The sequence below is a fragment of the Ciona robusta genome, chromosome 1 (genome assembly GCF_009617815.1).
Source record: "Ciona robusta chromosome 1, ASM961781v2".
Taxonomy (NCBI): domain Eukaryota; kingdom Metazoa; phylum Chordata; class Ascidiacea; order Phlebobranchia; family Cionidae; genus Ciona; species Ciona robusta.
The window spans coordinates 2,641,315-2,656,357 of record NC_143235.1 but is presented as its reverse complement, the minus strand read 5'-3'; the positions used below and the strand labels follow the sequence as shown (position 1 = coordinate 2,656,357).

General features: G+C 36.4%; 2 protein-coding genes across 3 annotated transcripts; one reads left to right on the top strand and one right to left on the bottom strand.

Moving 5' to 3' along the window:
* Positions 1–140: 140 nt before the first annotated feature.
* Positions 141–7,076, bottom strand: LOC149741336 (DDB1- and CUL4-associated factor 8-like). Of its 2 annotated transcripts, none has more exons than XM_089873512.1 (13): positions 5,984–7,076; positions 5,512–5,807; positions 5,213–5,308; positions 4,902–5,116; positions 4,345–4,408; positions 3,892–4,100; positions 3,304–3,470; positions 2,851–3,068; positions 2,668–2,806; positions 2,132–2,255; positions 1,637–1,801; positions 1,214–1,320; positions 141–902 (listed from the first exon to the last, which is right to left on the bottom strand). In XM_089873512.1, the coding sequence occupies exons 1-13, from the start codon at positions 6,265–6,267 to the stop codon at positions 785–787; spliced, it is 2,202 nt and encodes a 733-aa protein (XP_089729638.1). In that variant the 5' UTR covers positions 6,268–7,076; the 3' UTR covers positions 141–784. The 2 variants fall into 2 exon arrangements, with proteins under 2 accessions (XP_089729638.1, XP_089729639.1); XM_089873513.1 differs by having other exon boundaries at positions 2,668–2,785.
* Positions 7,077–7,225: 149 nt separating this feature from the next.
* LOC149741335 (uncharacterized) lies at positions 7,226–14,107 on the top strand. The gene is made up of 11 exons (XM_089873502.1): positions 7,226–7,480; positions 7,709–7,838; positions 8,197–8,350; positions 9,014–9,140; positions 9,535–9,710; positions 9,897–10,081; positions 10,529–10,610; positions 10,928–11,056; positions 11,386–11,444; positions 11,644–12,603; positions 12,891–14,107. Exons 1-11 carry the CDS (start codon positions 7,327–7,329, stop codon positions 13,735–13,737), a joined length of 3,003 nt encoding a protein of 1,000 aa, XP_089729628.1. The 5' UTR covers positions 7,226–7,326; the 3' UTR covers positions 13,738–14,107.
* The last annotated feature ends 936 nt before the right edge of the window (positions 14,108–15,043 follow it).

Here is a 15,043-nt window from a genome sequence, read left to right as displayed (position 1 = left end):
AGTCTTCTGGCAGTCTTAGTCTGAATCTGTAACTTCTCATCTTATAGATTTCTGTCCTCAACTTTGCGACTCAGCATCGTAGTCTGCCCCCCAGGAGTCCTCACGTGACATCACCCATGTAGAATATTGTTGACAGCATATTACATTTCTGACGCGGTAAGTTTATTATAAAGCAATCATGTGTTTTGCTAACTGATAAATTTCTGCAATTTTCTTGCAGAATGCTCAAGAAAACAATGACGCTCACTCACAGTTAAATAAAAAACAAAAAAGTCAGTGGGAAGCAACGAAAGGCAACACTCTGTAGTGACTTGTGGATAATTTTTACATAATTTACATTGCTTTAATGGCACAAGTTATTGATGTAGATGTCATACTTGGCATGCTAGGCAAGTGACATGGTATGATAGGGGAACAGGATTTATTTTTGTAGTTGTTTTAAAATATTCTGAAACTAAAACAATGAATTTTTCATGGTGTTTCCAGATTTCCTTGCAGTGTTGCATAAAAAAAGATGTCACTACTTTAAATATAGAATATAGCAAACTTAAGAAAGCATTTAGAGAAACTAGCATGTGTTCTGTTTTAGCTTATTAATAAATAAAAGAAAATTTGTTTTTCTAACAGTCAGTCTGTAAATACTTTGCATCAGGCAACAAAAAAAGTTGTAAAACAATAAGCTTTTGAGCAGAGAGACAAAATTGTAATAAATTAGAGGAAGAAAAAGAAGACAGTTTTGGAGACAATTAATATTGCAGTGTTTAAGCATATGATGTTGAGTTCTTCAGGATTGCGTGCATCTTGGTATTCCTTCGTCTTCCGAATCAGAGGAGTCACCGGAGGAGAATTGAGCATCATCTTCTTCTGAGCTGATCTCTTCTCCTTCTCTTTGTTCCGTTCTCCTATTTTCAAATCATGAAAAAAATGGTTAAAATACGAGACATTCAATTAGCAAACATACAGTCCTAGGCCATAGCACATTGGTTAGAGAATACCGCACCTGTCTATCCTGGCTGAAAAACGACAGTCGTTATAACGCGGGGGTTCATACACCATGTATGTTACTTAGCAGTACTTGGGGATATTTTCAATTTTTTCGAGATATTTTCATTTTTTTTATGTGTAGCTGATAGTTTGGACAATCCATTAGTGACCACTGGGTTGGAGCAATTGCTGGAGCAAAAGATATTTGGTAATTCAAGTGTTATCTAACCTGCGACCACGTAATGTTCTCATAAGAAACCACATTAGATGGCCATCAATTGTAGACGACATTCCTTGTCTTTCTTGTTCACGGTCCCTTTTATTCGTCAGCATGCACTGGAATTACAAAATATGAAATATTAGCTATTAAACTATGGATTCTTGGTTAAACTGCCATGCTTCTTAACCAGAGAATACCATGTTTAAAACTTGACGCTGATTGGCAATTCTAGTAAAATCCATCACCTAAAAAGGTGTTAGGCTATCCAAAATCAGTAAGCATGAAGTGTATAATGTCAAAACAAGAAACTAGTACATAACTTTTTAAATTACCCTATTTGGGTGCTGTACCCAGTATGTTGTATAACATGCCAGGACACCAGTTTTATAGGGTGTATTAGGATAAAAAAAGGACAACTCTCATTCAACTAACCTCTTTTAGACGACTCATTTCGTTTACTTCACCCATTCCGCTTGCAGTGGGCGCCCATATTTTCACTTCATGATCTAAACCACTGGTGGCAAGGATTGGAAAGCTTGGGTGAGGTTCTAACACGTTAACTACACCTCCATCATCACCTTCCATAAGCTGGACTACCTGTAACAGAGATATGAATGAAGGAACTTTTTACTCGTGTGTGGCGGTCCTTATAACACGGGTGTGTTCTGTTTCATATATCTTGTGCCCGCTTAATTATTTTTAAAGTACTTTTCGTCTTTATGTATGGCTGATGATTTGGACAACCCATTAGTGACCACTGGGTTGGAGCAATTGCTCAGAAATATTATAAACCAAGATTTTATTAGGAAATGTGAAAGGTCGGAAAAACACTATGGGTTTTTATATATAATGAGCTTAAAGTAATAAAAAACTGAAATAACAATTGATTTTTAATAAGTTAAAATAATGCTGTTATTTTCCTCCTACCCTGGATGATCTTTTCTCCCAGAAAAAGATGTTTCCGCAGTCACTGCCTGAAACTACGAACTCCGATCGTGGGCCATAGAAGTTGACTCCTTTGACAGTTGCATTGTTTCTGTGGCCCTTATATCTAAAGTGGCAATTTCAAACTAGTTGCTTTTTACAAAATAATGTTGTGTATCAAATCAGTCATGGGACCTGAGATTTGGGCCAGTAATAGACCAGGTGTTGACGCCTGCCATTCCCGCAAAGTGAGGATAAACAATGATGATCATTGACCTAATCATCATGATCTTGATACCATAACATTAAAGGTTAATAGAGGAACTTCTGTCACTTCAACTTTTGAAACAAGGGTAAGAATATGACATCATTTAGCCCAGGATTAATAATAAAACAGCTTACCTCTGCTGTTGGGTATTTATACAAGTAATACAAACATATTATATTGTGTTCGCTCCAATAATTACAAGTAACTGCATTTTAAGAATGCAACCTTTCATTTTGTTAAAAGGGTTAAAATACAGGATGCCTATGATTACCTTTTAATATAATCTGCTCCTGAAGAATGGGAGGTATCGAAGAGATAAATATCTTCATCATTATAACTGCATAGCAACTCACTTCCGCACCAGTTATACACAAGACAAGTGATGTTGGCTGCGGTTAAAATTTTACCACCTCAAAAAAAGGCGCTTTCGTATTTGCATAAAAACCCAACCAACCTTTTACGTTTGATGCATCTTCCAAATGATGCGGGCAGAAGAGCTTTACGGGCTCCGTGGATTCACCACTTGTTGGCAGCATCCTACGATCATATATCCTGGCTCGAGAGTCTCTTCCACTAACAGCAAACTCGTGAGGACGTCCTGGGTTGTTGTGGATTGAGTAGAGAGGGATTCGACGGTTTGCAACTTTGGTTGTGACCAGTTTTTCGGCGGGTCTGTCAAATTTAGTGTTGAAATATTAAAGCTACACTTTGTGGGTTACATGCGTAACTGGAAACTAGTTAAGAAAGAGTTTAAACTTCTATTAAAAGCTATGGGGTAGCGGGCCAAACTTGCTGTTGATTCTGTTCTTGTTCTTAAAATAACCGCTATCGTTTTCAAACAGATAAACAAAAACTATGTTATGTTATGCCTACAAATATATCATCAAAAGGTAAAACTAATCCTCACTTATCCAAACGAAGATCAATTCCAAATACAACTCCATCTTCCCCACAAGATAAGAGGGTGGATCTGGATGCAACATCCAATGATAACTTATGAGCTGATCCCCGATGCTGAGCAACTTTCTTTGTTCCTCTGCAACTTCCAGTGGAAGATATATCAGCAACTCTTACCTGGTTATAAAGTTTATTAATATGGCATTATAGTGAGATTAGGTGTATGTTATGCCAGCTTTCGTCTGAATCCTAGGTCCCATGGCATATTTTACTATAGGATCTAGTACAGAAAATAATACAGATGTGTGATGCGTTATGGCCATTTTTATTGTGCCTTGGCAAATATTTAGTTCAAGTCATTAAACTAACCACAAAGAGCAATAAGTGTTTAAGTATTTGTATTACAGCGAGTTAATACAACAGTTATAAGACTAAGTGCCTAGATTAAAAATAATTAACCGATAGCCTCCATTCTTTTGGTTTGGTTTATCAACATAGAAAAGATTATAGGTGTTTAGATATCGTGCCAACAAAACCAGACAGAGTCATTAACATTTGCCGTTTCTATGTTTTAAACCACTTCAACACATTAATCTACCTGGCCATCCCTGGCAGAACTGACAACAGATGAATCTCCGCAGTTTGGAAGAAATTTTGCTTGAAATACATTACTTCTGTGTCCGGAGTCATAAGAAATAACAGGATCTGCGAATTTGTCCTTCCAGTCCCATAACATTACATGAAGATCATCACTACCAGATGCCAACAATGTACCAGACTGGTTAAAGTTAAGAGCGTTCACACAACCTTAAAATTGTTATACTACATTAATAACTAAATAATTCCCATGAATCTGACCCTGATCTGGCACTCATAGAGTTAAATGATTTTTGTGTAAAGGAATACAGTAAGGATCTGGTGCAACGAAAACAAAACAGACAAAAATCAAGTGCAACAAATTGTTTAATGAAAGTATTTATATATATTGTCTGAATGGCATTTAGTCTTTTGTTCAAAGAGGTTTTTGAAAAATATTAAACATTAGACTTACCGTCATGTTTCTCCAATTTCCATTGTAATTCAAGACGTTTGGTCATTGCTAGTGAACCACATACCTACAATAACATGCTATTATGCTACATATGCAATGGTATTGTTATAAATATGTAAAGCTATTCCAAACAACTTACATTCTTGTATGTTTAGACATTTACTTATAATGCTGTTACCGTGGTGTTTGCATTATATACATACTATCATTTAATTATGACCTATATGTTATCTAATTCTAAAAAAATTAATGTCGCTTTTATGTGCTGATTAGTTCAGTGTTTACTATAAGACACCAAATTAGCACCACACTTGTGGTCACTAATGGGTTGTTTAAAAATTGTAAGCCATACAGCAAAAAATGCTAAACACACCCACAAAGTCACATACATGCTAACTCGTAAGCTGGACAAGGTGTATGAAACATAACACCCACATTATAATGACTTTTGTTTTCCGGCCGTGTGTGGGTAAAGGAAGTTACACAGTAAATGTTTAGGCGTACTACCATTCTATCAAAATAACCTGGAAAAAATCTAAATATCAACCAAATTCCACCTTTGAGGTCCAGAATCTTCTACATGCAAGTGTCTGTCGCTCTCGAAGACTACACACTGAATTCCACTGTGGAAATGGAAGATCACTGATGTCCTTACCAAGCCATGCTTCTTCTTCTTCCACTTTTTCTTTCGCTCCATCAGATGAAATGGGGACAGTGTCTGACTCTGAACTCAGTGAAAAACTTGACGTTTCTGAGCTAGGTCCTACATCATCTAGAAATGGATGAAATTTTAACAGCTTGTAGGAAGAATTGTTAACATAGGCGTAAAGTAGAAGTGTCTTAGGGGAGTGATCACATTTTACAATACCTTCATCAGAAGTAAGATCACTGTAATTCCGTAGACCAGATTTTCTTGTACCACTGCTTTCACATGGTTCATTTGCGTCTTTAAACTCGTTGCTTTCTGTTAAATTATTCGATTATATTTGTAGAAAATCATTTAGATTTATATATATATTTATTTATTTATTGATGGGTTTTATTTTTTACAGAGAAACTATAGTACGTTAAAAAGTATTGACCAATTTTTGTTTGCATGCATTATTTTCGATAACAAAAATGACAGAATTAAAGAGAAATATAAATACAAAAAAAAACAAGATAAACCATCTGAGCTTGCATCTGATGTCTTTATTTTTTTCGCATCAGTTGGAACAGACATTTTATTTTCTTCCACATTTTTTGAACCATTTTCGTCACTATTGTCTGACACATCTGACCCCCTTTTTAACCTATGAGAAACACCAGTTCGCTTCTCTGATGGAGAGGCATCGTCTATTTTACATTTTTCCAAAGCATGCCCTTCGGAGACGTCTTCTTCAATGTCTTTATTAAGAGCTTCTTTATTTTTCTGTTCTTCCTTTGGGCATATGTCTGCTGCAGGGGTTTGCTTTGCATCACCACTATACAAAAAAAGAATATTTTATGATAATGTTAATGATTTATGTTATAGGTTGCAAAATAAATTGAAATGGGGTAAAATTAACGTCTACAAGACCGAAATGTTTTTTTTTTGTCTTATCATATTAATTTTGCTATAATGAATAATTACATATCAATATGGACAGATCGAACATACCTACAGTGGTTGGAACTATCAGGGTCTTTAGCAATAATGTTTGTTTTATCTACTATATCACCAGCAAGGCCAGTGTTCGTCTTGGACTTTTTATTCGAACTTTTAACAGAATCAGAAAATGTCTGATCTTCTGTGTAATCGGATGTGGAAGTAACATTTTCATCCGGTATTAAAAAGTTTGGTGATGAAGTAGCGGCACCAGTGCTTGATGTTAAGAAGCCAGAATCGTCCATATCGACTTCCGGTGTTTTAGGAGTTTCGTGTTTAGAGCTGTCATCACTCATAGTGAAGTTAGTATGTAGTTATTTTGTAATGAAGTGTCCTTGTACTTAGACTTTTTTGATTGTGCATTTGGTGTACACCATTGTATCTGAAGCGCACATTAGCAACATGTATATAAACCTATGCAGTATAGTATTGCTTTGTAATCTGTAAGAAATAACTAAAATTGCTATTCTTTCTTTCTGGTGAAAATATATATATCGTGAAACGTGAGTTTGCACTATTTTGATCCACAAGGGAAAAACAAACTTTGCGGGTGAAAAGTGGTAAAGGCAACACTGCCACTCGCTTATCTACTGCAACTTCACCTGCTTTTATTCGCTTGCAACGAAATGATAATGCAGATAAACTATTCTGGTGATATTTTTTCTTGAATGTACAAGTACATTAATGCTTTATGTTAACATTTTGACGTTTGGTTTCAAAGTATGTTCTGTCACAAGTTAAATGCCGAATGATAACTCGCAGTGTTGCCGTCGCAACTTAAGGGGAAAGTAGAGAGTTGGAAATTAGCAATGCTTAAAAAACGAGTATGATTTAACTTTACCAACAAATCCTGAAAAATAATTTTTATTATGCAATCTAATAGAAGCCAAAATTCCGAGCAAACATAACAGCGGGGATGTAGCTTGGGAACTTCGTCTTGTTGCATCTAGCTTGTCGTGTTGCGCACGCGAAGAACACGCACGTCGCATATTCGAAAATTTCTGCAGAAATAATGTCCATACCAGATAAATAACATATGTTTTGTCACAAAACGGTAATATATATTCACTCTTCGCTTGTTTGTAATTGCAAAATGAAACAATGTATGTCAAAAGGTATTGTATTTTCGTGGTTGCCATTAAACGAAATGTCTTAAATGCGGTTTCGCTTTCGGTACTACAGTTAGGAATATACTGACTGACGTTATAGATTAAAAAATGTTTATTGGTGGGAAGGAGTGTTAATGTTTTTATTTAAATATTTTCATATTTCTTTCGTAATGTGTTAGATGAGTATACTTAACGACGTTTTGTAACTGTTACTGTGTTACAAGCTGTAAAGCAAGGAAAATTACAATGGCAAAGCCACTCAAGCCAGAAACCGTGCTCAAGAAGCTAAAAAGTGTGTCCAACACTCAAGATAGCATTCCAATGTTATCACTTTGGATTATTCACCATAAAGCACATCACAAACTGATTGTCGATCATTGGCTTAAGGTTCTGAAGAACTGTAAGTATAGTGAGCTTTTTTATCACTTGGCTGCTTTAAAATTGCGTTTTGTGCTGAATAATAGTTTAACTTTGTGTTCCGTATGGTACGATAACATGCAAATACTTAAAAAACATGACTTAGTAATATAATTGGAGCTTCATTTTATAATTCATCTCTGGATAGGGCATTGGCTGACTTACATTATTGTGGTATGTTGTAAAATATTGTTTTATTTTTATGTTGCAGCAAAAGCATCTCACAGACTGACTTTATTATATCTTTGCAATGATGTCATACAAAACTGCCGAAGAAAAAATGCAGCAATTTATAAAGAAACTTTTACGGATACTTTACCTGAAGCGGTTGCACATTTAAGGTTGTTTTACATATTAAACATATATACCGAATAAACATCTTTTAAACAGTGTTTAAAGGACCAAATCAAGTGTTTAAGTATAATGCAGTATAATTTTAGTATAAGTACAATATATTGAAATAATGCTACTCTTCAGAATTGGCTAGGTAGATATTTTTTTGTCCTAACTGTAATGTAGTGCTTTCTAAATCTTCCAAATATTTGAGCACAAACTAAGCATACATAAAGCAACTTTAACAATAGCGGTCAAGTGGCTTTATGTTCAACTATTCGGACATAAAACTAAATCAAATGGCAATAAATAAATGATCAAGAAGTATTGCTCATTTTGTAATGATTACTGTGCCATTTTCCACAGAGACCAATCCATAAGATCAAATGTACAGAGAGTTATGAAAATTTGGTCAAAACGGGGAGTATTTGACAGCGAATATACTGATCAACTTTTGGCTGCCTTGCTTGCAAACAGGGCTCCTGAAAAATTAAGAAATAAACTGCTTGTTGAATATAAGGTAACCGTAACACACCAAGACCCCATATATATATGTATGTGTAATATAAGCTGCCTATATAATAAGCATATTTATTGTGTCTTAGTTTTCATTATTTTATTTAATTTTAGGAATTTTTTACATTAATGTTGCACATTGAATAATTCTTTTTTATGAGTGACGAGTCAAGTTAAATCATTTACAATAAATACCAAAGTTATATCGTACTCATAATTTTGCTTATATTATGGTTAATTTCCTATTCGGTATTGGTAATGTAGCACTTCCTTTAACAGTGTAGTTTACAGCCCTAGTTTTTCATACATTATGCCATGGACCACTTATTGATCCAAAAGTAACAAATTATTAAATTAACAGAATTGTAAATTATATACACTGTATTATTCATCACATTAATAATAATTATCCGTTTTATACTGCATTTTTAAATAAAATATCTTTGCACAAGTATAAATAGTAAATAAACACATATATATATAACATAAAGGACACCTAAATTTGACGTAACTTTTTTGTACCTATTTTTATGGAAGGCTTGGCAATCTTTATGTCAAGTATCAGGAAACAAAATAATTGGTTAAAAATCACCCTCGAAACTCATATTGAGTCACATACGTCTTATACAATACATATATCTAGATTAAATTAACACTTGTTTTCTAGACTTCTGACCTGATATCCGAGATCACTCAGTTTAAAGAGTTAGAAGATAAAATTGGAGTTGATGAGAAAAGATTGAGAGCCATTAGGGTTGATGTATCAAGTACTGAAGCAATCAAAAAGTTAAAAGGTTTGTAAAAACCTCTATTATTTATTATTTTACTTGCTACCAGGCATATTCAATTGTAAATAATCTTATAGCAACTTACCTGGTATAAAAACGTGTTGTTTTTCAAACAATCCGTCTGCCATGCAGTAAAATTGAAGTAAAAAGAATGCAGTAAAAAAAAATTACAACAACACATATGATTTCATAAAGACAACAGCAAATTTCTCAATTAAGTTTCAATTGTTTGCCTTTGAGTTACATATTTTTGTCGTAATTACATTTTGGGTTGATGGTAATGATTTTTAAAGGTCCATCGGTCCACAAAATTGGTTTGAAATTTTACGGGTCTGTAAGCCATGACCCATGGTTTGAGATAACTTTAGAACCATTGCTTTATATTACAAATTTCAAACAGATAAGGTTGGTGGGGAAAAATTTTCTCGCGAGTTTGAAGAATCTGCTGCTCAACTAGAGGAGTTTCTGGGGCAGTTTGAGAAATACGTGGAACAGAGGAAACAGTTACTGGAGGTTTTGGAAAAAGGGACTGTGTATTACCATGCTCAGTATCATGAAGCTAAAATAGTTGTCAATGTGAGTATAATTTTAGCTTGTTCGATATATTACTAAGTTAGGAAGAAATTTTTAACTGTAACATGAAATACTATGGCAAGAGGCCAAGAGCTGTCAATTTTCTGTCTAGGTCTGTAGGACCTTTGTCATTTCTTAAATGAGATATTTTATTGTAGAAATTAGAACTGAACCTTTGCTTTTAAACAGGCATACAAAAATTTTGAGGGTCGAGTTAATAAAATGAAGAGGGGTTTGGATAAACTGAAGAGCAAATTCCCATCTCCTGTTCACTCCCCATCTGTGGATGCTCCATCTCCCGTAAATACTCCTTTGGATGTGGATGACAATCAGGAGGACATGGAGATGTCAGATGAAGACAAGGAACTTGGAAAGTAAGTCTTAAAGATAATTTGTTGTGTGCAGTTTGTTGAGTATTTCATACATGGGGGAGGACAGGAGATTCTTGTCAATGACCTGGGATTTATTCCAGATTTGGCCCATTACCCAAATACCTAGTCTGCTGATGTAAGATGAAGTGTTATGTTGGGTTCCACCCATTCTATATATGGGTGAGGGTGAGGTCCTTGTTTATGACCTAGGATTTATGCCAGATTTGGCCCATTACCCAAATACCTAGTCTGCTACTGCTGTTTTACCAGTGTGACCCAAAGTGCATGGGGTGTATAATGCTACCTTGTTTGCATAACCACCCATGGTATGTGTTTTATAACGCATGTGTTTTATAACGGTATGTGTTTTATAACTTGAATGGGTAAAAAAGCTTTTGTCTATAATATTCATATTCCAATATTGTTTTATTATCAATTTTATGATTTTAGTAAACCATCAAAGATAGTAGCATCTGGGAAATCTTTTCGAAGCAAAACAGTCGCAGAGAAGAAACCAGATGAAGAGAATGTGGTGTGTTTGTGTGGATAGTTTCCTTCTATTGTTTTTATTAACTATTGCTGCCAGTATTTCAGTAATGTTATGCTATTTTCCAAAGCATGAAAAAGAAATGGGTTCCTTTTGTACACTTACCAGTTACCAATTCTCTTATGGGCGGTTTGCTTTCCCTTTGGCAAAATGCATTTTTGACAGTTTTTACCTAAAACAATTATTCAGTTCGTTAGTAACATTTTTATACCTTTTTTGCTAACTTTTCTGTATTTTATTTAACCAATTCACCCCATTTTTTGGATTTTGAATTAGTCATGATTTGTTTTTTTTCTAACTAGTTGAAGCTGATTACAAGCAATATCAACGTGTTAAAGAACCAAAATGAAAGTGCAGCTGAATCTTTAAAACGTGTGGTATCTGGGTTGGTGAATCGACCCGGCATGAGAGGACTTGCTAACAGCACGGGGGTAGGTTTTTTATTTATATTCCCATCATCGCATGTTTTACAAAGCATTGATTAAGCCAAAGTTTTTACATTTGTTTTGTTTAAGCCACAATGCTAAAGGTATTGCCTTAAATATGGCCCATTGGCATCACTCAGAAATTAAGCGCTGGCAACTGAACCAAAATACCATCGACAACATATGTTTCCTTGGCAGGATATTTAAACAGACATAGCTCCAACCCAGTGGCCAATAACAAAACACCAGTGTTATAACGACTGTCGTTTTCTGGCCATGCGACGATAAAGTAATTTGCATTCGTTTATTCATTCATAAAATCAATTTTGTTCCAGGAAAAAGACACTTCTCGTTCTCTGACAATCACAAGGTCTAATGATCTTCAATCTGGCAGGTTTAACAGTTTACTTACGTATAATGTATTATCACGGTTTACTATTACATTAAATAATCCACTTTGTTTACACCTGTGTCCTGTATATGAACAGACCAATTGTTTTTCACAAACCTTAAAACACTGAGATTTCTATCACACTAAAATTTTTGTTTATTTGTTTTAATTGAATTCAAGCAATCTTCTTCATATGTTTCAGCCTTGATGACTCTATGAAGATTTCGACTCCCGGGAGCGCCTCTCCCCCGTCTCCAACTGGATCCCCGGATCTCAACATCTCTTCTCCTCCTCGTCACCAGAGCCTCGACTCCCGCCTCGCCGATCTTTTTAGCTCCGGAGCAGCAGGAGCAGTGATGAAGGACAGTGCTGAGAGTGACACCGAATCGGATGTTGTGGGTCCTCCAGAGTCTTTAGAAACAAAGCTTAAGAGCTTGGCTGCTGGACTTCCAGGCCTTGGAAGCTTAAATGAGCTCAAAGTTACAAATTCTGATGATCTTCCTGCTCCACCTTTGAATTTCTACTCTTCCAACCAAGTGTCATCCGCAGACACAATCACAACATCAGTGAAAAGCACCGAAAATTCTGTGAAACCAACATCCAGTGTTCCGATCAATCAAAGTATCCCTGTCATCCGCTCCTCCTCTCGGATCGATACGGAAGGAGGTTCCTCCACTCCTACAATGGATGAGAATCCCCCCTTCATCCACTCCTCTTCTATTGATAACAAATTGAAAAACTCCCAAAGCTTTCTCTCCCCACCTGGATTCCTATCCGCACCAAACAATCCATTCAATTTCCTCTCCAATGTGTTGGGTTCATCCACAAAGCAAGAAGCAACCCCAGAAGCTCCACCTGACGACCAAAAAGACCCCAACGACCGAAATCTAGACAAACAACCATATGAGCATACGAGTACTTCAAATATTCCTAGTTTCACAACAGAGTGGGATAAAAGACAAGCTGCTCGTGGCTCTTCCTCACAAGGCTCCTCATCAACATCAAAATGGGAGAACTTTACGGTCAGCGTGAGCACATCAAGCTCCACTTCCCCAATCCCCCCTCCACCAGCTCCTTGGGACTTTCCTCTCCTCTCTAGTGTAATGAGGAACGAAGAGCCTCAAATGAAGAAGACAAAATGGGATGATGCAGGCGGCTACAGGTGACATATTATACACTAACCTTTTTTATTGAAATTGTATCACAGCTTAGTATGGTTTGAAACTTTTTGGGCCATACTTTTATAAAGGTGTTCTGTTTCATTCACCTCATGCCTGATTACGATCGTATATATAATATACTTTCCATTAAATGTCTTGCCCAAGGACACATGCCCACAATGATACCAGCATCAAGCTGCGAACTCATAACCTGTGTGCTGACCTGTTTGCCATGACCCTAGACTTTAGTTGGTTCACTGTAGAAATAAATATAGTTTACTGTTTTCAGGGATGACCCAAGTGAGTCGGCAAACATGGAAGCAGCATTCACTGCTACAGCATCTGCAACTTCAAATAGACGTAACAGTAATCTTATAACTTTGTCCACCCAAGACAGCGAACCGATACCCACGCCTGCTTCTGCTCCGTCTGCAACTGAAACTCCTTCCAAAAATCGATTTAATCCTATTTCGCATAAGGACTCTGATGATAAAAACAGCTGGCATTCGGAAACATTACAGAGAAAACCACAATCGAGCTACAATGAATATTCGGATTCAAATCCCACACACCAGTTCCAGAATTTTGCCCTTACGGCAGAATTGCCCAAACACCAGTCCCAGAATGGAAGTCGGTACAAACACCAACAAGAGTCATATCATGAACATCATGAGCCAGCAGAAGAGTACAGACCTTCAAGCTCTTCTCACCATTATGGTAAAGAGCAGGAACGGTCATTTTCGCACAGCCATGACAGAATCCACAGAGAAAAAGATCGTCCAACTTCAGGACCCAGGTTTTTATCTCGAGGTCATGGCACTTCACAAATCCAACGCGGTCCAAGACCAAGTTTCCAATCAGCACGACCACGTGCTCCGGTACCATTATACGATGATCATTATGAAGAACAACTGTTGCAGCTTGAGCTTGAGATGCTAGAGGAAGACCAACGTATCGACGCAGCAGTGCAGCGCGAATTGAGCATGAGGGGCCCAAGTTATGGCAGCAGGCAACCAAGACCATGGCAGCGGGCTCCAGTACCGCAGAGGGAGCACCAACAACGTCCACGTATGATTCGTGGTGGAATGCCTCCAAGACCACTGCGTGGAATGGCCAGGCCAAGAATGTGGTATTGATTGGTGATCATGGTAAGAACCCTAGAGCAAGAGAATGGGTGTAGTCTTCAGTTTGGTCTACGAATTTTTTTATGTGGTATATATGTCCGCTGCTATGGTGTGAGTTTTAAACACCAGTTATTTTAGATTAACCAAAATGCTTGTGTTTTAAACATTTTTAAGTAGATTTTGTCAAGAATTCTCAGTAGAAGTACGTCAAGAGTCGATTGACAGAAAGTTGCAAGAGACCCCTTTTCAAAATTAGCGGATAAAAATGCCTGCTGCTACTATTATCTATTGTAAATACTAATTCTGTTCGTTACGTGTTCTTAGCGTTCTTTTTCATTCGCGCAAAGGTTTTGTACATAACCAAAAAATATCTGGAACAGAATGTCTGTTAAAACTGATCAGATTTTAAAGCTATAAAAAGACTATTTAAAACAAAATTCGAGTTGCAAGGTCTCCATATATTCTGGAACACTCTTCTTCAGTCTTCTCACATAGTTTCTGCTTTAGAAAATATAGCTGGTATCTTTTCCCTGATGGTTACTTAGTAGTATTAGCCGTAATGTTTCTCTGCGATGAATCCTGATTGGAATTGCACGGACTTCTGCATTTGTCAGCACTTCTGTGGACAACAGAAGGGGCCACACATATTTTCTTTGCGACCAATTAGATGCCACAATCTCTTTACTTGGCAAATTCAACAGCAAATATTGCAGAATCGTCAATAGATTAAAGACAGGCGGAGGCTTGTTTACATTTAAACAGACTTTAACACCCCGCTTAAGATTTGTTATAATTTAAGTTGTAACAGAGTTTAAAGCGTACGGAAAACGCTTTACGATGCACGATTCACGGTTGCTGGGAAATTTTATTAGTCTTCCTCGAAAGTTTCTTATTTGCAAAATGATGCAATGTATACCTGCCGTGTTGAAAGGTGTAATATTACGAAGAAATAAAAACCCATTTCTTTGCGTATCATAAACGTGCGGAAAGGTCAAATAAATACGCTTCGGATGATGAAATATTTTATCAGATGTCGCTGCTCGCGTATATATGTGAAATCATGCGTACAAAACGTAACGTAATTTTGCCTGCGAGGCAAGAGGGGCTGGAAAGTACTTAGGTAGCGGGCAGCAATGTACTGAGTTTTAAAGTTTTATAATAGATATGTACTGTTGTGTCGTTAGTGTGTATGTACTATACTATGTATATTGAAAATTTAAAGACAATTTGCGAAGTACGCAATGTGTAAGAGGTAAAATGTGGAATTTGAAGCAAAAAATAGCTTTATGAAAATAAACGTGCCAAATTAAGAAACGTT